This window comes from Strix aluco, chromosome 12 (assembly GCF_031877795.1).
Source record: "Strix aluco isolate bStrAlu1 chromosome 12, bStrAlu1.hap1, whole genome shotgun sequence".
Classification (NCBI taxonomy): Eukaryota; Metazoa; Chordata; class Aves; order Strigiformes; family Strigidae; genus Strix; species Strix aluco.
In genome coordinates, this window is record NC_133942.1 from 4,395,630 (window position 1) to 4,419,289 (window position 23,660).

The 23,660-nt window shown below is 40.9% G+C and overlaps 1 protein-coding gene across 9 annotated transcripts in view; it reads right to left on the bottom strand.

Moving 5' to 3' along the window:
• Nucleotides 1–23,660, bottom strand: part of MYO9A (myosin IXA) — a 189,299-nt gene that overhangs the window by 80,055 nt on the left and 85,584 nt on the right. For all 9 annotated transcript variants that reach the window (XM_074837279.1, XM_074837280.1, XM_074837282.1 and 6 more), the window contains one exon: nucleotides 19,590–19,679. In XM_074837279.1, coding sequence (XP_074693380.1) covers nucleotides 19,590–19,679 — 90 coding nt within the window. The remainder of the gene's footprint in view (nucleotides 1–19,589; nucleotides 19,680–23,660) is intronic.

Below are 23,660 nucleotides of genomic sequence, written 5' to 3' on the forward strand. Positions count from 1 at the left end.
GAAAGCCAACAAAGAATGGCATCCTTTCCCCTATACAGTCATACATGGGTTTGTATTACAATACTTTTATTTCCCCCTTTTATTAGACGTTATAGGGGATGTGCAGGACTTCACTGCTGAATTTTCCTCTTTTTTTCTAAAATAGATAAGGATATCATTAAGTCTGTACCACCCCAGCATTGCCCAGTTTTCTCCAGGGATGTGCAGGGTGTGCTATAAGCCATTGCTCTTCTTCCCGAGATGGGCTTGGCTACATGGCAAGCTGGGAAGCCCACAGAGAGCTGCTTTCCTTGCTACACTTGGGACCCAAAAATCTAATCAACAGCCCAGATCTCAAATTCTTCAGTAGTTATTTTTAGAAGCAAAGGCTGTATCGTAAGAACTGGTAGGAAACTCCTGGCAAAGCAATGTATAGAGAATATGGGGGGGGTGGAGCACACATACATATGGATCTCATTTGCAAATATGTTGGCTCCTTATAAGCCAATTTCTTCTCTCTGTTGTACCGACAAATCCAGATAATTCCTTGACAGACGCTCCTTCGTAGCAGACTTCACCCCACACGCTCCCCCAGATGATGAAATGCAGTGGGGCTGAAACTGGGACGCTCTCTTTGCCTCATGGTACACGCAGTCTCCTCCTGGTAGGATTTCTATCACACACAGCACAAGCAAATCTGGTTTTGGATACACAAGTTGGTCCAGTGCTGCTGGGTGCTATGGGGTTCCACCAAAACGGGTTCTCCAAGCTCACCACCTGATGCTGTGATGGACCTGCTTGTGGGGAGCCACGTCCACCAGCACTGGGAATGAAGTCCATGATACCAAACGTCCCTGGCTCCCAAACCAGCAGCAGCTATCTAAAATGAGATCTTTTTAATTGGCTTGAAGAGTTGAAGACAGCACTTTGCCTTCATGCAACATCCATTTATAAGATACCAGCAGAGACATCAATCTATTTTATATGACTCAAGTTTTTAGGCTTTTTTTTTTTTTTTCCATTTCAATAAAGCATTTATTCTATTCATCCTAGATGACATTATAAAGCCCCTCACTATCCTAAATAGATATCAAACTACCTAATTTGAGCACCACTGGGGAATATTATTTCTTTTCAAATTAAGGAGCTGCTGTGATTTCAAGAGCATGATTTTGCATTTCTCCCCAAACTGTTGGAATAGCCCCCTTCCAAAACAAGTTTTAAACTTTTATTTTTCATTTCAGCCATTCACTTTGAATCACCATATGTCACCAGGCAGATGGTTTAAATACCACTAGTCCATAAAACCCTTGTAATAAAAAAATAAATAAAAGGAAACCTGTACAGCAGTTTGTCCCCTTAAATATGCGTTGCTCTTATTTTCTCTGTTCAACAGGGTAAAGCTGTGGAGGAGTGGCAGGGTAAAGGATGCCCAGCCTGCCCAACCATCCCTCCTGTTCACATCACGACCTGGTGTGCAACATTCACAATATTCTTGTAATTACAGGCTTGGTATTCAAGAAAGGATTGCACTATGCGCTTACATCCACTCCTGTGCAGCAGAGCATTTAAAATAAGCACTTAAACATTTGTTCTTGTATTAAAGGGGGTATTTATTTATTCCTGTATTTATTATCCTACATATATTAAAATTGAATATTCTCTGAAATATATAGCATATAGTACATATGGCTTTGTCTTCAGGTAGTCACCTACAGCTCCTTGTCTCTTCTGCAAGTCTCGTTACGTGACATTTAGGCAGTTCTGGAACACCGTGGCACTTATCAAACCCTTTTTATTTCACTCACAAAGCAAAATAAAAATAGCTCCAGCGACACCAAAACAAATTTCTCAGGGATCAAAGCAGGCGCAGCATCTTGCACACACGCAAAAATATTGCTGATGCGAAAACAAGATAGATCAAACGCACTTTAACTCAGCGATTCAGGAAATAAGCTGAAGACAACGTTTTAATCAATAGATTTCCTACGTCTCAGTCTAGCAAGGATATATATTTTATTTATTATATGCTCAAAGTGCCACTTATTTGGGTTGGCCAACTTTTGCTAAGATCCTGTTATATTTGGGTTTCTTCATAAGATTGCATTGCCAAATTAATTTGCCTTTAAGTTTTCAAGATAGGCATCAGATTCAGGCTACCTTAAAAACAGATAAGACTTTTGGAAATATCTTCTGCCAAAAGGAACAAGGGGAAGACAGACTTAAGAATTAAAATCTCTCTTTGAAGTGTTTTGGAGCGAGGACTTGCAGTTTCGGCAGTGACAGCCTGTGTTTTAGAGGCAGCAAAAGATATAATCTAAGAAAACCAAATTTGCTCAAATTAAAAGCCTCTGTAAAACACATTTGTATGCATTCACTAGATTCTTAATTCTTAAGATTACAAACTCTCTAAACATATATGAGCACATCTTCCATCTGCTGCCATCCCTACAGCATCCTGCCAGGGTCCTGACCCCAGGGTCAGGATTTCTTACTCCTGCTACTCTGCACTCAGCTGAGATTTGAAACTTTGAGTAAAGGTCTTTTTCTGCTGGCATTATTCAAAATATTTGCTGGTACTCAGATAATCCTGGGAAAGCAAAAGGGTTATAATCCCTCAAATTTATAAACGGAAAAAGAAAGGAATCAATAAAAAAAAAAAAAAAAGAAGAGGCATTAACACTCTAAATAGTATGTCTGCTTTAAAAAAAAATATAGAAAATTAAATTTGTTTTTCCCTTCCTCTAAAATAGTGATGCTGGTTGCAATCAAATTCCAAAAACCAATGTTTTTTAACTATAACTGGGTTTTAATTATGATGAAACTTGAATTTTATAGGCTTCTTTGTTATAACAATACCATCTTTGCATTAGACAGACCCACACTTTCTTCTCCCACAGAACCAATGACTCACGAAAGGCAAAAACCAGAAAAAAGCTGTATGTGATGATGTAAAAGGGTGGTATTTTAATATACTGTTTGTTTTGGTTTTTTTCACTGCTTCTGTTGGCTGCCATCAAAGTCTGTGAAGGGGGCTGTACGGCAAGAGCCAGTATAGATCTTAGGAAAGAAACAAAATCATATTTTTAATAAATGCTAGAATAATGGTTTCTTTTACCTTGCTACATATTCAGAAACCACAACAGCTTACACTTATAGATAACCAAGATTAAAGCATCCTTTTCACTTCCCAAAACCCTGGTTAAACCAGCTTTACACTCACCCTGCCACAATTTGCTTTTTTTTTAAAAAAAAAATATCTAAGGGAGAAATTTCATGCTACAAGCTGCCAGTTGAACTTTATGGCTTTAAATATTGAGAACAAAGGACAGCCACAAACGTAGTGCTTCACAAGCAGATGGGCCCCTTTGCTGTACAGCTTGTGCACTGGATGTACAGGCTCTGAAAAACTCAGAACAAATTCTTCTTACTTCCAATTTGTTTTCAGACCTCAGGTCTTTCCCCTGCATGGCTCCCTGGACTTCTTGCAGATGCAGGGCTGCCAGAAATAGTAAAATTCAGGCTGCGTGGGCACTGCAATGTCACAAATAGACTAGACTCTGGACTTGGTCCTGGAGCTAAAACCAGGAGAAATCTCCAGCTCGTTGACCCCAATATAGTATTAAGGCACTGGCTGTTTTAGGGGCAACATCAGCATTTAAGATAGGCATATCTACCAGTGTGTCATCTAATGGGGAACCTTCTACCCCCAAAAAACATCTTGAATTGAGCACAGGCTGGTCTGTCACAACCGAGCTGAGCTCAGTCCACTTTTTATTTACATTGCTGGATGGGTTTGGTGCTCAGTGAAGGCTGAGGTTCAGGTACCCTTACCAAACACAGCACTTGATTTCATCTTCTTGACACAGCCTAGTAGAGAAGACACACCAAGCTCTGCCCTGCTTTTGGACTCTCATCTCCTTGTAAAACCAAACGACTTTGCAAGGCGCATGGTGAAGAGCTGCCCGTGTCCCACCAGACAGGTCTTCATTCTGCTGACTCCACCTCCTTCCCCTCCAGTGTGGCTGCAGGCCCTGAAGCCCTGCAGACCCTGAATCTGCCCTCCTGGCAGTTGCCCATTTTTGCAGGATCTGCTGGGCTAAGAAGTTCCCCAGCGTGAAGCCTGCAATCCTTATTGGATTCAGTGTTTATATTGTTGATTATTGTTAATACATGTGCAAGAACAACAGTTCAATTCTACCAAAAAACCCTCAAATACTTATAAGTTTTTCAGACTAAAGGAGAATAAATAAAGCCTGGAGATAGAGGGTGGGTAGAAACAATGCTAAAGGGCTTTGAAAGGCAAAGAGCATCAGTTTATTGTGCATAATTGCAGCAATATCCCAGCGATTGCACATCCCAGGTAGCAGAAGACAACCAGACCCTGTTGAAGAGAAAACCATCAAGATGCTGCTGGAAGCTATGTGGTTTTCATCAAACACTTCCACAGCCAAGACAAGCATTTTCTGGAGTGTGGACCCCATTAACTCCAGTGAGATCCAGAGGCATACTGAAATGCAAAAGCCAGATCCTCTCCCCAATTGCTCCATCCAAACCAAACCAACCATAGACCGTATTTGGAACAGCAACCAGCCTCTGACATTCAACTTTAAACGATTTTGACCCAAACAAAAACATAGCATGAAGGGCTCTTGTAACCAGCATAAACACTTCCACCAACATTTTGTTTAAAAAAAGCCTGCATAAAATAAATACCCGTTTCTGTGCGTTGCATCACTCAACACAGACACTCAGAAAATTAGAAGACAGTAGCAAAGCAAAGCAGAGCTCATGCCTTCTGTTATGACTTAGGAAGAGCACTATATTGATGCACTGTTCAATTCCGGGTGAGAAATTATTTCCAAGTGGGAATTTAAGAGACAGCTACAGATCTCTAAAGACTTTAAACCTCTTGGCTCCTTGAGAGGTCTGTCCATCTTCCCTCACCACTAATGCAAAGGACGAGATAGACTGATCCTGGACAAACAGAACAGAAAGGCTGGGTGATGGATATTTGGGTACTGGCAGTTCTTATGACTAGTTCAACAAAAAAGCAATAAATATTACATTTTAACAGCCACTGAGTTTGCTCAGGAGGGATACTGAGCATCACTCCATCGCTCCCACCTCCTGAGCGTAGGAGGCACCACGTGCTCCTCTCTAGAAAAGTGAGGCAGGAAAACCCAAAGACCATTTTGAACAGCAAAAAAGCCCTTTAATGCGTGTATATTGGAAAGCAGCAATCTATTTTGTGTCACTATTGTAAAAAATGCAGTTTATGAAGGGTGCATGCACCCAGAGCTGAGTTTTTGGACCCCAGTTCCTAAGTACAGACTCAGTTAATGAGAAGTAGACTTAAAAAGTAGAACTGGAGAGTAAGCGTAAGCACCAAATAGAATTAAAGCCCTAATGAGGGTTAAAACCCAGTAGAGTTTATTAACTGTGACAGCGTGCAACCCTTATCCCATTTCTTCAGCATTATGCAAATCTATGAAACATCCATAAAGACACGCTGAATGATTCAGTCGGTCAACATGATTTTATTACACCTGCAACAATTTTTGGTCAACATAACGCTGTTAAATCCCAATTTTTCACCAGGGGATAATGTAGACGTGGGAGCAAGGTCAGTGCACACACTCCAGATTTTCTAAAAGCTCTGACTACTTGAAAATGGGATGTTTAAATGACATTTCTCAGGCACAATTCTGGAAAATTTGTTGGATCTAGAAGAGAAGACTTGTCGGAAGACAACGATGACTTGTTGCCTTGTTGGTAGCCTAGAAGACAACATCTTGCCTTGTTGGTCATTGTCCTTTCTTTCTCCAGGTTTTTAGCATTTTCCCCTAGAGACCATGTCTGTGTTTATCTCATGATTGACATCATCAACGTTATTCAGTCCCACTGCACAAACCCATTTCCAGTGCCTGTGTTCCCTACAAATACAAAATTCCCACCCATCCCCTCAAAAATATTTACAAGCAGCTCTCCTTGTAAACTTCCCAATAAGAACCTGCAATAGTCTCCAAAAATTTATTTCTTAAAACAAGAATGATCCTGATACAGTCATAGAAACTACCTATGGATTTTTCCTCTCCTAGTGACCCAACAGCTCTTCCGTAACACGTACATAAACACACACGTGCGCGGGTGTTTCCTGCCCTCTAGGAAGAAAACAAGCAATGCACACTCTCCTTTCAGACCTGTATCAACAAATACTTACACAAAACAATTAGAGTAATTCCAGGACGGCAAGTAACATTTCTTTCTGAGTGTGAAGTTTGCAAGACTTGACATAAAACACGAAGACAGGAGTAAAGTTATTTAAGTGAAGCCAGGCACCACAAAATACTTTACATTTTCTGCTTGTGTATAATAGAAACAGAGATTCCTCTTCTCTTCAGGAAATAAGATATGAACACAGGAAGAAAGGAAATATCCCCTTCTCCCTTAGGGCCTTTGATAGACTTCCTATAATTTCTATAGAAGGATGAAAGGTGCTTCCAATGAAATATTCAGGGGAAAAAAAAAAAAGCACCACTAGGATTCTTCCTCTTCAGGAAATCCCTCCAAAAATCAAATCTGCATACATATTTTTAGTGGCTCTATGGGGGCTTTGTTTGTTTGTTTTTCTTTTAATACGTGGAATACATTTTCAGTGCATTACCCAGTGAAACAATTGGCATTTCTGCTCACAGGGATTTGGCACTAAATCCCAGGAACCTGTTGATATCCTACCAAGAAAATAATTTAGTGAGCTATTATCATACACAGGATTTGATTTTTGTTATCGTTTGATGTTTTATAATCCTTATCAGCCATTCCCATTTCCCCCCCATTTATTGTTTAAGGTGAAATTTGGCTTCATGGTTACATTTGTACTTACTGTAACACAAATGTCTTATTCCAAGATGACTCAGAGGAAAAACCCCATTTTAATACCTACTGAATTTTACCCAGGCATTCACCTAACATTTTCTGATGATGCCTTCCTCCTTCAATCACTTCTGCGGGTTTGAGCGATATATATAATTTTCAAAGTGGGGGGGGGGGGGGGGGGGAAATGTACTTGTTTTCTCATTTGACTCAAAGTATCTATTCAACAAAATTACACTCCATGCATGAGTAAACAATGAAATAAATCAGTTTCTATTCTAAAGAAATCCACATTTATCTCTTTTTCTTAAAAAAAAAAAAATAATAGCAATGCTTAGACAGGGTGAAGAGCTACCCCACTACCAGGAATGGGATTTATCTGAGATTAGAACAAGCAAAACCAAGAGCAATTCAAGGTCTCCTAATACACTTGATTTGTATCTCATAAAGGGGCCTAATGAACAGGAATAGAAGGCAATCCTCTGTTCTCACTAAGTCTTGGACATGCAGTCAATAGAGAACAGCACATGTAGGCATCTTGGTGGTGGTATCTCTGCAGCAATCGTGAATTACATGAGTAAATAAAACAGACTCAAAATATACTTCTGTAGGGTTTAGGGGTGCCTAATAACAGTGCTAGCATCAGAGAAGTAGCTACTAAAATACTATTAAAATCCAATTTTTATCTCTGATACTGTTACTGCTCCGTGAAGGCTGAAAAAAACCCCCACATGCAAGGTGGCTTCAGCTTGGGTTTGTAGTTGAGGGATGGCTTGCTGGGTCTGCAACTCCTGTTCTGAGATGGAGTAACATCTAAGGGAGGGAGAGACGTGTAGCTGTGAAGCAGAACTAAATTAGCAAAGGAGCAGAAAACGAGGAGGATGGTGCTGAAGTATAGTAGCACTGCATACAAAACCTGCCAGCACACTGCACCCTCTCTACGGCTCACAACCAAAGCTGGGAGAACATTTCTGGATTTGAAAAAAAGAGCTGAAAAACTATAAATGGCTGAAATTAGGCAAGGTCTAAACTCCTCTTTTTGTCCAAATGCAGGTTTTAGCGTCTCACTCTTATCTCACATGAGGTTCAGCCTATTCAGTGGGTCCCAAGTCACACGTGTGTGCGCACAGAGAATTATGGTTTCCTGCTGTTCTGCTCACTTTCTATTTATGACCAAATACATCGTGCGTCTGGTTTACATTCACAGCCGTGTCCTGCGGCAGGAGATAGATTAAGTAGCTTTTGTGGTTCCCCTTTGGGTCACGGGACATAGGTTGAGACAGGCAGGCTTAGCTTTTTTTTTGGTTTTTTTTAAACAGAGGCTTAACACCCAGAGGAAAGTACTCTTGAAGGATATCAGACTCTAGCTTAATCCCTATCTTGGCATCAAGGAGTATTATATCATACTCGGGCTGGATAAGTATGATGTAATTTTCCATACTCGTATTTTATCTTAGCATCATATTAAAATCCTGCCATTCTGGTGTTTGCTTTTCCTAAGAGAACTCAAATCATTAATGCATCGTGCTGAGTCCAGCCTGCAAAAGGATTTTTTTATTATTTTTATGTGTGATTAAGGAGGAGGAAAAATATCTTTGAAAGCATCATTGGAAGAAGACAAGTGAAAAATGCAAGAATCTAACTACAAAAAAAAAAAAAAAAAAGGAAAAGTTCATTTAAAAATGCTATAAACTTTCCTGCAAAGGCTCAATTTAATGTTTTATTTCTATAAATGTACCTACAAACTATATACTTAAAAAAACCAACAAACCCAAACACCTCTAAGCCTTGCACTACCCCAACTGCTGGGTCCTGCCTTCCCGGCCGGCTGCCATGTCCCGGCAGAAACCTTCTACTATCACTCTTGAGCGGGAGGCAGCGGGGTGTCCTGCCAATGGATTTTATCCAAGAGATGCAAGTGTCAATGATGTTTTCCAGGACTTCTGGGTGGATTTCACAATGAGAAAAAATAGACTGGAATGTCATTACAATACAATACTGAATCATTCTCCAATACAACACTGAAACAAGAAGGCATTGCATAATTTTTTCACAAAATCAGTTATAAAGTTCTTAGATTCAGAAATTCTTTTTTGGTAATAGTTTCCAATTTTACCTATCAAACAACTTGATTTTGTAAATTCTTCTTGTGCTCTCCCTTCTCTAGTACCAGTTTTACTGCACCTTCCATGACCACTTTCCTTGGACCAATTTCCCAATACCTTCACAATCACCTTCCTTGGACAAAGATCCATCTCCAACCTGCCAGTCTACATTACTCAGAGGTATTTTTAGGGGTTCTCCCAAACCATGCCAACGCCCTTCCCAAAAAATCCCAACCACAATGGAAGAAGTCAAATCAATGGGTTTGCCCAGTGAGACAATCTTCCTGCGTCAATACCTCATCAGGTTGACAAGGCAGTCCTTCAGAGCTACTAGCTTACTCTAGGAAATAAGAAACCGTTAATCATTAACTGTTTTTTAAAATATAATGAAAAATATTTTAATATTGCACTAATTTCATCATGGGTTAACGTCTTCATCCCTACACTGCTCCCTATCTCACATACATTCCCACTGAAACAGTTCATGCTGTTCCTGTGCTAACAAACTCTCGAGGAATATCATGGCAAGTGTCAGCATGCTCCTGCAGCCTGCCCTTTCCTTACTTATCCTCCTATCGTTAGATGGATGAAAATGGGGAAAACAAAGTGGAAAAATCTAAAATGAGAATGCTTTCTGTGGGTGTCAAGGACCCTCCTATTGTATCTCAGCTGGTGGTAGGCAGGACTTGGAAGAAGACAGATGGGAGACCTGTCATCCCCATCACAGCCTGCTTGCTAATTATTTTTAGAGACGTTTTGCAAGTCCCTGTCTATAATATTGTCATATTGTAGCAGAATATCTGTGATATGCTGTGGACATGCTTTTCAGAAAAAGCACCCAGGTTACAGTCAAAACCAAACTAAACCAACAAAACTCTTGTTAGCGATTTTCTGAAAGTCTCAACTGTGGAGTCATCATCTTCCTAAAAAGACTTCACCCTTCTGATTTGGACAGCGTGGTTAGAAAACGTCATCTGCAACAAATCAGGAGGAAAGAAAAAAAACCAAAAACCAAACCACCCTCTCTTCCTGAAATAAAACTCTTCCAGAAAACAAGCCTGTGGTTCTCACTTCTTCCCATGGAGGAAAGGATGAGGGAAGAGACGCATGGAGCAGCTCTACTGAAAGGTGCTCACATAGAGCAATCATGAGCCCACCATAAAGAGCTGCAGAAGAATAGAGTCACCAGAGCCACATTGGAAGGGTTCCACTGATGGCAAAGGTTTCAAACACCTTTTTCAAAGAAAAAAGTGTTTTTCTCCACTTATGTTCATCCAAAGTCTGTTCTATCAAAAACATGGACTGAGATCCCATTCAGTCTGTGTTTTCACAGTGAAACTGGTACATAACTGAATTAATAGTGGCACAGGAAGTAGATGTGTGATCTGACCTGAGGAGGAACTTGTAGGCTACGTTTAGGGAAATTTGCTCACCACTTTACAGGCACAGCGTACCAGCATTTCTACCATGAAGTCCAATGCATTGCCAAAAATAGCACTTGAGCTTTTATAAACCAAATCCTGGCTTTCTGTTGGCCCTTCTCAAGCAGAAAACACTATCGTAGAAAATCTTCTTCTGCCAGTATATCATCATCTTCACTATAGGCTTTTTTTTCTTGGCAAGCTTCCTCAAAGAGAAATTATTTCTCATCACACCTCAGCTGCTACAGCTGCAAAGGCAAAGTCTGTGCAACAGACCCTGTCCAGCCATGGAGCTTCTACACCTCCTCCTCCACCAAGCATTGATAAACAGCCTTAGGCTGAGAAGAAATAAATCTAAATTTATTCAGATTGGGATTATATAGAAAAATCTCATATTCTAAGCAATTGTACGAAAATTATACCCCCCATGGGAAGAGCTGACTTGCTAACCCAGGAATGGTTCGTTTCCATTCTTATAAGACTTTTCACATGAGCTTAGCCTAATGTAAGTAACAAAAGGGACTCTGTGAAATTAAAGCATCTTTTCAGTAAGCAGAAGTAATTAAAAGAAGCCTTTAAAGAGTCAAGAATGGATTTGATGACAGAAAGGGCAGCTGGAGTGGGGAGGTTGGCTACAGGCAGAGCAGTCCATGCAAAATCAGCATTTTCCTTCTTAAGGTTCTTATTTTGGACTTTGCTCAGAAATCTTGAAATCTGAATGTGTTCCTCTTTTTTTCCAGACATTAGTGCCAAGTGAGTAGCATGAACACAGCTAACACACAAGAATTTCCATGTGGCACAGAGCACAAGGGTGACCAAACCAGCTTTTACACATAAGCGCTGGGTTCAGATGTACGTTGTCAACCATGAATTTCTGCAGGTTTGGGAGATCCTCCTAGACACGAGCTCCGTTCAGCCAGATTGCAGCATCTTCTCCCATGAAGTGCTTCGTGGGAACGTTAGGATGTATAATCATATCATAATGTGAAAAAAACATGAAAAAAGGTTAAAAAAAAGACCCAATGTCAGTGGACTTGGTCTTCCTAATAAAGGAAGGATGCTGCATCCCGTGAATACACACACGCAGGACACCGGTCTGATAAAACCACTAGTCTCATCTAATCCGTATTCTGTCGCCACACACAGCTGTTCCTCGCATTTTGAAGGGAAAAATGAGAAACCTAATCCCATGAAAAAGCTTCTTTTGAAGTCCTACACTGACAGATTGCTCTCATGTCCTGAAGCAGAGACGCTTGCTTCACTCTTAAAAGCTTTGTGAGGTTTGAGTTTTATTCTATTAATGTTTTTCTGTTAATTCTGAATACACTCATCAACGTACTAGGTCTTCAAAGGAATCCTGCTAAGCTCCTGATGCTAATAACCTGTGGTGACAATGAGTCTCCTAAGCTAATGGGGTTTGGTATAAGTAGGTGCTTCCAGCAGTTTTGCTACTTTCTATTCCATTAAGTGTCCCTGTCCTCATACTTCAGGACTGAGAATTTTCATTCTACTTTCTTCACACAATTAATTATTTTGTCTCCTTCCCACTTTTTCTCCTCTAATATTTTCAGTCTGTCAAATGCTCATGATTAGTTGTAACTATGATCTTTTCCTTTGTCTTTTTTTTTTGTTGTTGGTTTTTTGTTGGTTGCCTTTTTTTTTTTTTTTTAACATCTTAGGGAACGTTATGCCATTTGGCCCTGGAACTCCATTCCTTTTCTCTTTATAATGGTCTGAAAAAGGCATTAGACAGTACCACTGCTAGTACATAAGCTAATGAAACATCGCTCAGCTCTTTGCTGTAATGAAATACTTTTTTCCCCTCATTAAGGTCTGCTCTGCATTAAGGTCTGCTCTATCTTGTGTCTCTGCCAATTAACTGTTACCATGCTGAAAATTAAATGCCCTCCCCAAGCTTAGGCCACAAACACCATGCAGTTTATCGTCTGAAATAACCATCTTGTGATGATTATTCATGAACATGCCAAGTGTCTTGTATTCATCAGCAAGAAATTCATCTCAGGTAAAGAAGATCAGGGTGAAGTGACACTCTATGACATGAAAAAAAAAAAAAAAAATCTAATGGCTTCATGCCATCAGAAGGAAGAGAAGTGCCTGCCCCATCGCTCCTGGGCAAAGATTCCCTCCTCTCCCCCTTTCTCCACCCAGCACAACACTGGTGTTTACTAGACTTCTACTGAACTTAGCAAAAGGACACAAACTCAGCTCTCCTTCCACTCCAAGGACTTTCTCTAGGTTACCTAATTGAGTCAGCACAGACCCAGGGATGACGAACATGTGAGACAATACAAGGACGGAGCAGGGCTGCACAGCCCTCGGCAAAGGCAGACAGAAAACCCGGACTGTCTTCTCTTGCTTTATTGTCACACTGAAAACACGGTTGAATGATTATTACCCTCTGCTTTTTTTCTGCACATAGTGGATTTTCAAGAGAATTAATATTTTGGTTAGCAAATCTGAACTGCATAAGCGCTTCTCTAAGTAATCACTAGCTGATTTCACATGGACCTATCGCTATACATATTTATGCAGAATAAAAAGCATTTCACAGATTCAGTTGTAGTTTGGGTGCTCTGCACACCATCACAGAACAGTTTGATGGTGTCCTTCCCCAGCCACGTAACTATCTGTATGTAACACTCATTTGCTAAACAGCAAATAGCCATTTAAGCACAGATGTGACGGCAGATCATAGCCTATAAAAACTTGCAAATAAAATTTTTCAAAATGTCTCGGCATTACATAGAGTTTTAGCAGACCCCAAGAACTAGGGACACTTAGGGCAGAGGGACTTAAAAAAAACCCCAAATGTTTGTATGTCAGGTCTTGCTGTGACAATACAGAAGAGTGCCATAGGGGCAGGAAACAGCATGCCTTTTTTTTGTGCTCCACAACATCTGCTTGCAGGGACCTTCCTGGACATACAAGTCAGTCCCTTTCAGTCCCTCTGGTTTTTAAGGTAGCCATTTTCCACTTACAATTATGAATACACATTATGTTAAATACAAGACATATTTATGGTGACACTCATCACATCAAACAACCAGCTCCTAACAGCTTTCCAAAATTAAAGAAGGGAAGAATCAGGTCACTTGTTGCCCAAGAAGTTGTCTCACATCTTTTATTTCCCTTCTGTTGGGCAATTTCACATCAGACTTCTTCTGAAAGTGTGAATTAATTCATTAACTAACCCTTAGGGATAAAACGTCCTTGGTCACTAATGGCTGAAAATTAGAAAGGTCTGTTAAAATAAAGTCTTTTTGCAAAGTTATTCACTTAAGAAATACCAACAGAACTAAATGAATTAAAAGCGTCATGGAAAAATCAGTTTTCTGGAGCGATGTAAAAGAGGATACACTAACAGAGTATTTACTTTGATAACGATTTCTTCATCTGATAAAGAACACAGAAAAAAAATGCAGAGACTGGTGAAAAACAGAGAACCAGGTGACAGACACCAGCCTGATAAGCAGAACAAATGGGATGGAAACAAGTTGGGGATGGTTGAGTCGCTCAGAAACAACACTTGTCTCCAGTGAGGTGGAAAGGGGGAGTGAGAATCACCAGTTAAGATGTTGAATGGATTTGAGAGAGGTATATGACTGTAGCAGTCAAGGCATAAACTAATGGCCTTGAAGCCTTGCAGCAGACTGAGATGGAAAAAACCTGAATTCTTTGAATTATTTAGATAGAAGCAGGAAGACAGACGTGGCCCAGAAGGGCAGTTCCTTGCACAGATTATGCTTGAGATGATGCTCAGATTACAAGCAGGATCAAGAGAAAGATTTTTAACAACCCCCAAGTTCCCCACAAAGATTTGATTAAAGTCCTCTACTCCTGCATTGGCTGCATGTTTCCTAACAAACATCAGACAAGCCGCTTCATCTTTAGTGCGCCTGGTTTTTTTCTTTTAAATACCTGAATTGTGGCTTATGAAACTTTCCTACCTCAGTAGGAGGACTGCAAAAATGCACGTAATAATATATGAAAAAAATGCCCAGAGTCTGGAGCTGAGGGGCACTTGGGGAAAGACAACAGCAACTCTCAGCATGAGTTATTATTCTGCTACCATTAAAATCCCATTTTTCCATATTTCACGTGTGACTGCTATGTTTTACCTCCTTAGGAAGAGGAATACTGTGGCTGCAGAGAGATGCCCAATGTTCAAGACAGACCTGAATCAAAATACTCTAATCATCCCAGTCACCACTGATGGCTCTCTTGCTCCCATAGTCAAATCTTCTCTTTTCAAAGGGTCATAACCACTGCATTTTATTTGTTAAATGAAGTGGAATTGGCAGGCTTGCTGTTACCAAATACTGCCCTCACCCTGCACGGATACACTGGGATTTCTCTGGAAATCCATTAACTGCTGCTAGCTCCATTAATACACCATCTCGCTCCTGATAAAGACATTGGCAGCTGTTTTGGACAACTAACCAAGACCTCTGAACACAAGTGCAGCCTTTCATGTCTGTGCAGCCTTTTTTCTAAGTTTATGCAGAGCATAAAGCTTCTAAACCTTAGCACTAGAGCAAATTATGCAGTCGTTTCAAACACTGCATTAAAATACCATCCAGCTACTATAAAAGGAAAAATGAATGGTTCCAGGAGGCAGCTCTGCGGCAGACAAGCCAGCGTGGCTCTGAAGATAAGAGGCAGCTGCCAGAGGTAAATATAAGCATTATTTATGGATGTGGTGTCCTTGCTCATTTAAATTTTGACAAGCACTGGAGATGCAGACCGAGAGCGGATACGCAGGTCTCGCCGCAGGGCTGCAGACGCATGGGGTCTACAATCAAGCCCATGTTTGGCATCGGTGTCGCAGCAAGAAGAGCTTGCAACTACAAAGCAGTGTTGATTTTTACCTTCAAAACCAGGCCTCTCCTTGACTGCTTCTCCTTAATTTCAGAAATACCAGTAGCTCCAGCAACATGGGGCCATACTCAAATGTTAATACCGTGGTCAGACACAACCTCTTAAAAATAAACCATGATTTGCTGAACAATCAAAAAAAACCTGATGGCACATTACACTTTGCAGGGTCTTCTTGAGAACCAGATGCTCATTCCATAACCCTTGTAACGCCCTGAGGACCGGCACTGACTACACACCAAGAAACAACAGATCACACCTTGAAATGGCAGCTCAGTTCACAACAGTTTGTCTGTTCTTGGCTACGGCTCTGCTCGAGCAGGTGCTGCTGTCACACATCTTGTACCCTTCCTGGGTGAAATAAAGTAAAATGAAATCTGTATGTTCTGGGAAGAACTTGCTCAGCTGAAGATGGTGGCACTGGCAACTGCTGGTACACAGGAGGCAGTGCTTTTGCTTTGCTGGAGTCCTACCTTCTTGCTGGACTTCAATATAACATTTTAACCCATTAAATCACATTTTAACCCATGAAATGATTTAGATCCTCCAAGGCCATCCAGCAGAACAGTTGTATGCAGGCAAGACTCAAAAAGTCTTGACTTATTAAAAGAAACACAGAGCTGACAAAGCCACCATTTCTGCCTAACTTAAAAATGGCACGTGATTCATGGGGGCAAAGCCATCAAGAGAAGTCTGAAGTAAAGAAGTACAACATGAATAAACAGAGAGGAGATGTTGCTAATTGCAGCTATCTCCTTCAACACCGTAGGCTTCAGGTTGCTGGGATGTCTGTCTGCAAGTTGTCCCCACAAGGACATTTTGCAGTACCTTTTATCCAAGCATCAAAATGTACCAGAATAAAACGTCTAGTTTTACATAAATTACTGCAGAGATGAACAGAACTAATCCAGGAAGAGGGTCTGATATAAATTTATAACTGTCATGAAGGAGGATGTTTCAAATGAGGAGTTGCCAAATGCTCCCAAAAAAAAAAAAAAAAAAAAGGCCCCAAACCACAGGACAGTGTTTCTAATCAGCGTACAACAACAATGCAGCGAGCAAGCATGCAGACAGAGAGGAATGCGGCATCACTGCAAATCCAACAAAGGCATCCTCTCCATGTGCTTGTGGGGCTACAGCTCAGGAAAATGCTATAATAAAGTCCAATCTCAGCTCTGATGCCTCCAAACCTCTGAAGGAAAAGATTACTCCAGGCCACCTGCATCTCCTCTGCCCATTCAAGACTATTAAGGGGGGTGACAGGCAGGGCCCTGAGGTTACAGATCTCATAGGAGCCAGGCTGTGATCACAGAATGATCACATCAGCATTAGCCATTTTATGGAAAGTATTTCTGCATCGAGTTGTCATCCACATACATTTCAACACTGTTTGATGAAAGGGATCAGCAACCATCAGCCCCTGTGCAGAGCACAGAAAGTGAAACAACGCCTGAACCCCTACAGGCAAGTCCAACCACCCGTACTAAATACAATATGTGTCTCTTTAGTAGATGGAGTAGATGCATGTAGAAACCTCACCAAAGCTCAAGAACCCATCCCAAATGTAAGATCTCAAAGTTTTTTACATAAGAATGTCTATTTCAAATTAAAGCTCCATACTTCTAACTCCTCACTAATAACCCCAAATTCAAAAAGAGGTTAGAAGACAACCAAGAAACCCAGGTCTGTAAGTGCCTCATCCACAGAGCCATCAGGAGACACACAATCTCCTCAACAACACACTCTCCTGCTATCCTGAGCCATCTCAGCAGTGATGCTGGAAGTAGAAGCCCAATGCTACTTACTCCCACTGCACCCATAGAGCCTAATCATTTACTATTTCTACTCACAGTTGAGACAACAGGTTTCAGAACCAAGCAAAATTTCTTAGAATTCCTTCTTTTGCCGAGTTTTTGCTCTTCTTTTAATAACTGCTACACTGTGCAGGCTGCCTATATGATATTGTTCAAAGTCTTGGAAGGCACTTGGTAGATCCAAGCTGCTCTTCTTGATGGTATAAAAAAGCAAGCACATGCTAAAAATGACATTTTTACAATCCTTTGAGAGCCACTGCAGTACAGTCTTTTCCAGACAAACTCCTCTGAAACTTTAAGTGTATCAAACAAGCTATGCAAAAAACATCAAGCATTTCAGCATCTGAAGAATAAAGTGGCTGCTACATACATCCTCTATCAGGAAAGGCAGCTGCCTATGAGTTATAGGAGTTGTGGTGGGACAGTCATGTCTGAAAATCCTCAAAACCTCAATCACTCCATCCGTTTGAGCCACTTATAATGCTCTTTTGTAAAACACAGAAGAAGAATAACCAGCTCATTGGTTCCCAACAGTGCCAACAGTCCAATTAGTCATGAGTGGGATTATCAGACACCAGTATTCTTTGTAAAGTCCCAAAATGTCAAATGAATCCCACTCTTTCTTCCCAATTCAGATGGATCTGAATCCAAGTCACCTCTCCTATTCCTCAAGCCAGAGGAAGACCACAAGACCTCTTATCATGGTGAGGTTCCAGTTAGAGCACCCCAAATTCTGCTCTAGTATGCCAAGCATGAGCAAATCGGTAGTGAACTTGCTACCAGAGAGAAGTCATTGTCAGATAAAATTTGGTAATCAGGATGCTTGTAAGGACAGTGAATAAAAAGCACAGGTGGTGCCTGTCTTAACACAATTCACAGCTTCTTACAAAATGATTTCGTCATGGAGATTACATCAACCTTCCCACCAGAGCCTCCTGCTCCTTTGTCTTCCCCCGCAATCACCACACCCTGATCTTTCATTTCTTGTACTACATATCGGTGACAAACCTTTATAAGGGAATATTTCAGGTTCGTGAACAGAGACACCACCAAAAACATTTTGGAAAGCACTTGAGAAACTCATGCTCAGCCATTTTACTGATGTCAACAGAAGAAGCATCTAGGTAAAACTGTTTCAAGCTGTTTCAATACAAAACCTGGTGGCCCAGGTTAAAATTTTAGAAGAAACACTTCAACCTGCCAAGTTTTGCAGCAAGCTGGTTGAAGGCACATTGCTGCATGTTGTTCCATCATCACAGCTGTTGGGAAGTAACCTCCAGTAGAAGGGTGATTATAGTTATGTTTTAAACTTGTCTAGCTACTGCTTAAGTCTGTGCCTAAGACACAGGAAAAAAGTACAAATACCACATCCATTATGTGTCCATCACAAAGACACAGTAAGAGCATTTGTGTGCCCTTTGTTAGGGGAAATTCAAGCCTTGCACAAAGGCAACACTTAACTTCTAAAGATTAAAGCTCAGTAACAGTTACCAAGCTTAAACACACAATCTCAAAAGGGGAGAAAAGATTTTTTTTTTTGTTTGTTTGAAAAAAAAGGAATTGAAATTGAAAGCTGACTTAATGACAACACATCATGTGCTTATTTTTTTGCAACACAGACTGCTCTCAGAGACTTTACTCAAGATATTGCAAACTCTCATACAACCAGGGGTAACTGAGGGACCAAGTGGGGGGCAGTGCCATGCTCAACATTCTTAAACTGGAAGGTGATACAAGAACACTAGATGAAGAAACAGCCAGCAGAATAGAGCTTACATACTTTGGAGAATATAAGAAGAAAACTGAGGTGCTTCTGTTTACCGGCCACAGAATATAGTTCAAAATTCCTGGAAACCATATACTTAGAAAAAAACCCACGTTTGCTGACATGGTAATCTTAAGACAGACCATAATAGAGAAGTTAAACACATCATGCAGTGTCAGCCCCACAGTCAGTAGCGGTGGCGGCTACAGTCATGTTTGAGAGCAGCTGATGGAGTTGTGAATGCTCCAAAGCATCACGCAAGGACCCAGGTTGCGAAAGTTCTGAAGAAAAGAGAAGAAGAATCTCCTGCAGAGGATCTCCAGCTCCTACCACACAAGAACCATGACTAACATAGGCACTTCGGACCCCACCAAAAATTTCCTGGAAGTCTTAGTTCACCACTCCACTGTGGGATGAATCAGTGCTACAGTTTAAGGAACGACATATGAAGACTACTACGTGTATCATATACACTTAGCAACGCACAATTCTGCTTTGGAGAACACTTAAACAACCGTAAGTCATGAAAACAGTTAAAGACTGTCACAGAATAAGTGCAAACCTGCTTTCCCAGAACCGTGTAGAAAGTAAAGTCATACAGATTAGATTAGCTTCTCCTACACTGTTTTTACATAAAAACTGAAAGAAGCTCTATCAGAGCTGAGTGTACATATCAAAGCACTGAAAACCATCCCAAGAGCTGCTCTTTTAACAATAAGTATCGTGTACAGACCTCTGCTAGTTTGTACGGTAAGATCAGCTTCTCTCCTACTGTCACAGTCTTTCTGGTAACAAGGGCCTCAAACAGCATCTCTTCTTTCACCTAAAACAAAAATCTTGATGTTAATGATTATTCTAGAACTATATTTTTTTAATTAAAACTTACAAGTGTAAACATTTTGGTAAATTTAAAATTTTTATATGGAATTTTAAAGAAATCTAAATCACTTTTGCCAGCCCCTGCAGAGTTAATATTCAATGCCCAAGAGCAAGCTAACATTGGGAGGAGACAACTCAGCACAGAAATCCAGCATCAGAAATCAGACACCACGGTATTCAAGGGAACCTGATTTTCCGCATTTAGTCATCACATTTCTAGCAATTTCCCATTGGTTTCCTTCCTTCCCAGTGCAGCTCCTCCCTCTCACACGTTTTGTTGGCAAAATAAGTCAACTTTCTAGTGTTGTCAAGATGACATCAGACAAATTACAAATAAGAAAAACTGTGTCATCAGTTTAAGATATATCCAAGTGGAAGGGTTTTTTGGTGTTTTTCAGGGTGGGGAAGAATTAGAAGGAGAAAGAAACCTTTTAAGCACCTGATATTTACTCTGCTATTCACACCTGGTATTTACTCCCTAAAGATGCCAGTTCTCTGCAAGGTGACAATCTCTAATCAGCTGTAACAGAAACCAGTTTGCAGAAAAAAAATCAATTGTGTAAACACAAGACACTTTGGCAACTAGGCAAACAGTGCTGACAAATAAAGCAGTACTTGCCAGGAATTGTTGTGAGAAAGCCTCTTTTGTGAGCAGTTTCAAGTCCCTCTTATTTTGATATCCCCTGGAGAAATTCAGAAGCGTGACCTCTCTGCCAGAATAGATGGTGATAGGCTTATATATAAGTTAGACCTAAATACTTTAAGTTGTTGACTGCTCTTTGCTAAATTTGCGTCAAAAAAAGAAATTTTTAGTCTGTGTGAAAATCTTTGAGCCCAGGGTTAGTAGCTACAGATTGATACAGAGATGTTGTTGCTTGAGAAGCCGCACTGAAACCTATACAGTCTGCTTACCCTAACTGAAGGACTCCATGCAGACACCAGACATGCTCAGAACATCTCTGATGAAGACTAAAAGCACCAAATCCACATTTCTGAAGCCATCCAAGACCGTATCTTTATCCCAGGTAAACTATTTACAATTTGAACGGATGATAAGAAACTTCATGGTTTATGTGCTTTGACTTATGGGTTTAATCCAGTAATTAGTACGAAGAGCAATGCAAACAAGCCAGTGGAACTTAAGAAACGTCCCTAACCATCATCATGGTGTTGTTCTGTACAACACACTACTTTCTACCATCATGGGAGTCTCCCTGATAAACTTCAGTGCATTTTTATATAACTGACTTTTCCTGCAACAACCACTGACTAGAACTTGTTGCTGTGACACGGAAAGCAGAAACCATCAAGTCACCTGTATATGACCATCACCTACCAGCAAGGTCTACGTCACTAGAAATCAAACATCAACACCTTGAGGTTTGTTCATTAGTTCTCAGTGATACTCTAGAGACCCCAGTTCCTATGACCTGGTTTTACCTTTCAAAATCAAGAGGGGGGAAAAAAAAATTCTTCTGGTTCACCCAGAAATAAATCCACAGCAAGTTTCAACATTTGGTTTCTATTCCTCTACATTCAGCAAAATGGTGATTTTTTTTTAAATTTCAGCTCTGCAGGCAAAACGCAGACACTTTTCCAGAAGCTTGTGACTGTGGGACCATCAGTTGCTCACCCCCAGTTGCACAGCTTGGAGCAAAAGTGAGTTTTACACCGAACTTTACCCCGCTTCAGGGATGCTGCAAACCTTCAGCCAGCATGCTGGCTTTTTTTAATTATCAAAGGCAACAAGGCAGAGGGGTATCAGATGGTTACTAATCAAAACAGCCCAATGTAATATTCCTAAACAACCTAAATGCTTCCAAATCCCAGATTTGTCAGCAAACACAGGGATTGTAAATAGTTTAAGCAACTACCCATGCCATCCGTCAGCATCTCCATCTAATGTTCACCCTGGTTTGCTTCTCCATCTGCTCTCCCGCTGGATGAGACCTGCAGATGTGCATCCTTCATCTCCGGACCTGCTGCCAACTGACCCAGAGGGACTGCATCAAATCATCTTTTCATACAAAAACATACTTGGCAAGGACAGGAACGTAATCCCTGCATCTCCCTGGGTCTCTGCCGGCAATTACCACCCAGTGGAGCTTGGTCTTGATTGCTTCATCGCCTCTGAGAGCCAACACCACAGGTACAGCTAAATTATCCTAATTTTCATTTAAGGTCACAGCTTGAAGGTAGCTGACTCCTGATGCCAATGAGCAGCCACAGGAGCTTTCTAAAGATAAACTCAGTGCATGCCGATGACTAAGGACACCTGGTGCATGGAGATACTTGCAGCTTCCCCATTGCGTACATCCTATGCTTCCTCCTCCAGTAACCATGATACACTAAAATAGAGACAAACCCCATCCCAGCAGATTAGCAAAGAGGAGAACACAACTTATTTCTTTATTTTGCACCCTGGGAGTTACACTTCTAAATTATGTTTGATGGATCTTTGCTTTCCGGTGCTAAAGGACAAGTCCTGCTCTTCCTCTTAAAAAAAAAGCTACATGGCCCTTAGGAGTTTATATCTTAATTACAGGGACAAAACACAGATTTAAGACTTCACTGCCACATACGAGTCAAACCAACGCTGAGACGGCTGGACGACTAGAGCTCTAAAACTCAGTGAAGGATGACCAGCAACGCTGCCACAGCTATAAATGTCAGTGGAGTGTGGCGGGGAGCAGACAGTCAGCGGGCTCCCACAAGGGCTGGGCTGGAGCCAAGGCAGGCGGAGATTGCTTCTCCAGTAATGCTGGAGTATTATGTTATAGCAGCTGAAGAAAAATGAACCATTTCCAACTTGAGCGCAAGAAAACATCACTTTTTTGTCTCTCTTTCCATATTTGAGAAAGGGATTGAGCGCTTGTTCAAAAGCTGCCTGGTATGGAGTAACAGAAACTAAATTCAGATTTCTATCAGTTCTTCTTGAAAAAGATCTGAACCTTTTCTTCAGACCTTCTTTCAAACAACCAGAAAGTTATCTGCTTTGAGTTCTGGCTTGGAGCTTTGCATCTGATGACAATGTCCCTGCTCATTGCAGGGGGGTTGGACTAGATGAACTTTGGAGGTCCCTTCCAACCCAAACCATTCTGCGATCCCCAAAACGTCATCCGGAAAATGAATCCAGAAAAGAAGACTGGATGCAAGCACTGGCTGCCTCATTATCCTTTTGGTCCCCAATTACTTTCCAAGATGTTGATCACATGAGGAGTACATCTGTGGAATCCCTCTGGGAAGCTGAAGATCATTTTTTAGTAGAAAAATAACTTGAGCACATAAATCTCCCATGGAGGTTGACATTAACTTGAAAAGCTATCGCCATCAATGCAAAAAGAGCTCTGGCAAAACTAATTTAGGACACTTGATAACTTACATTTACCTTTATTTGCACTGAGGCTGGTTACCTAAGCCTAAAAACTGAATATAAAGCTGCTCCATTGAGTGAAGACAGAGCTTGCCTTCCTTACTCAATGCTCCATCCATGGAAATCATTTCCAGTATTAGTAAATGTACACAATTAAAATGCTCCTGCTCTTCTAATGGGAAAAAAAATAATCTCTCTTAGGGTCAACTGACACTAGTTAATTCCTAATAGATAGGTTTTGTTAATAAGCCCACAAATAAGCCTTTCCGGGCCTTTCCCCAGAAACACAAAAGTTCTCCCCAGTTTTACACAATCCTCTATGATTTCTGCAGAGGACCCATGATATTTGCAGCGCTTGCACAGGGCTCCACGTCTGCTCGATCCATCAGGCAGCCTTGACATCATGCTACAGCACGGCATTTCAGCAAAGTTTAAACAAAGGCCATGAAAAACCTGCCAAAAGCCTCACATAATCCACATGCTATGTCTATTCTTGAAAAAAAAAAAAAAAAAAAAAAAAAAAAGGAATCAGGGTCTTACTGTAAATGAAAC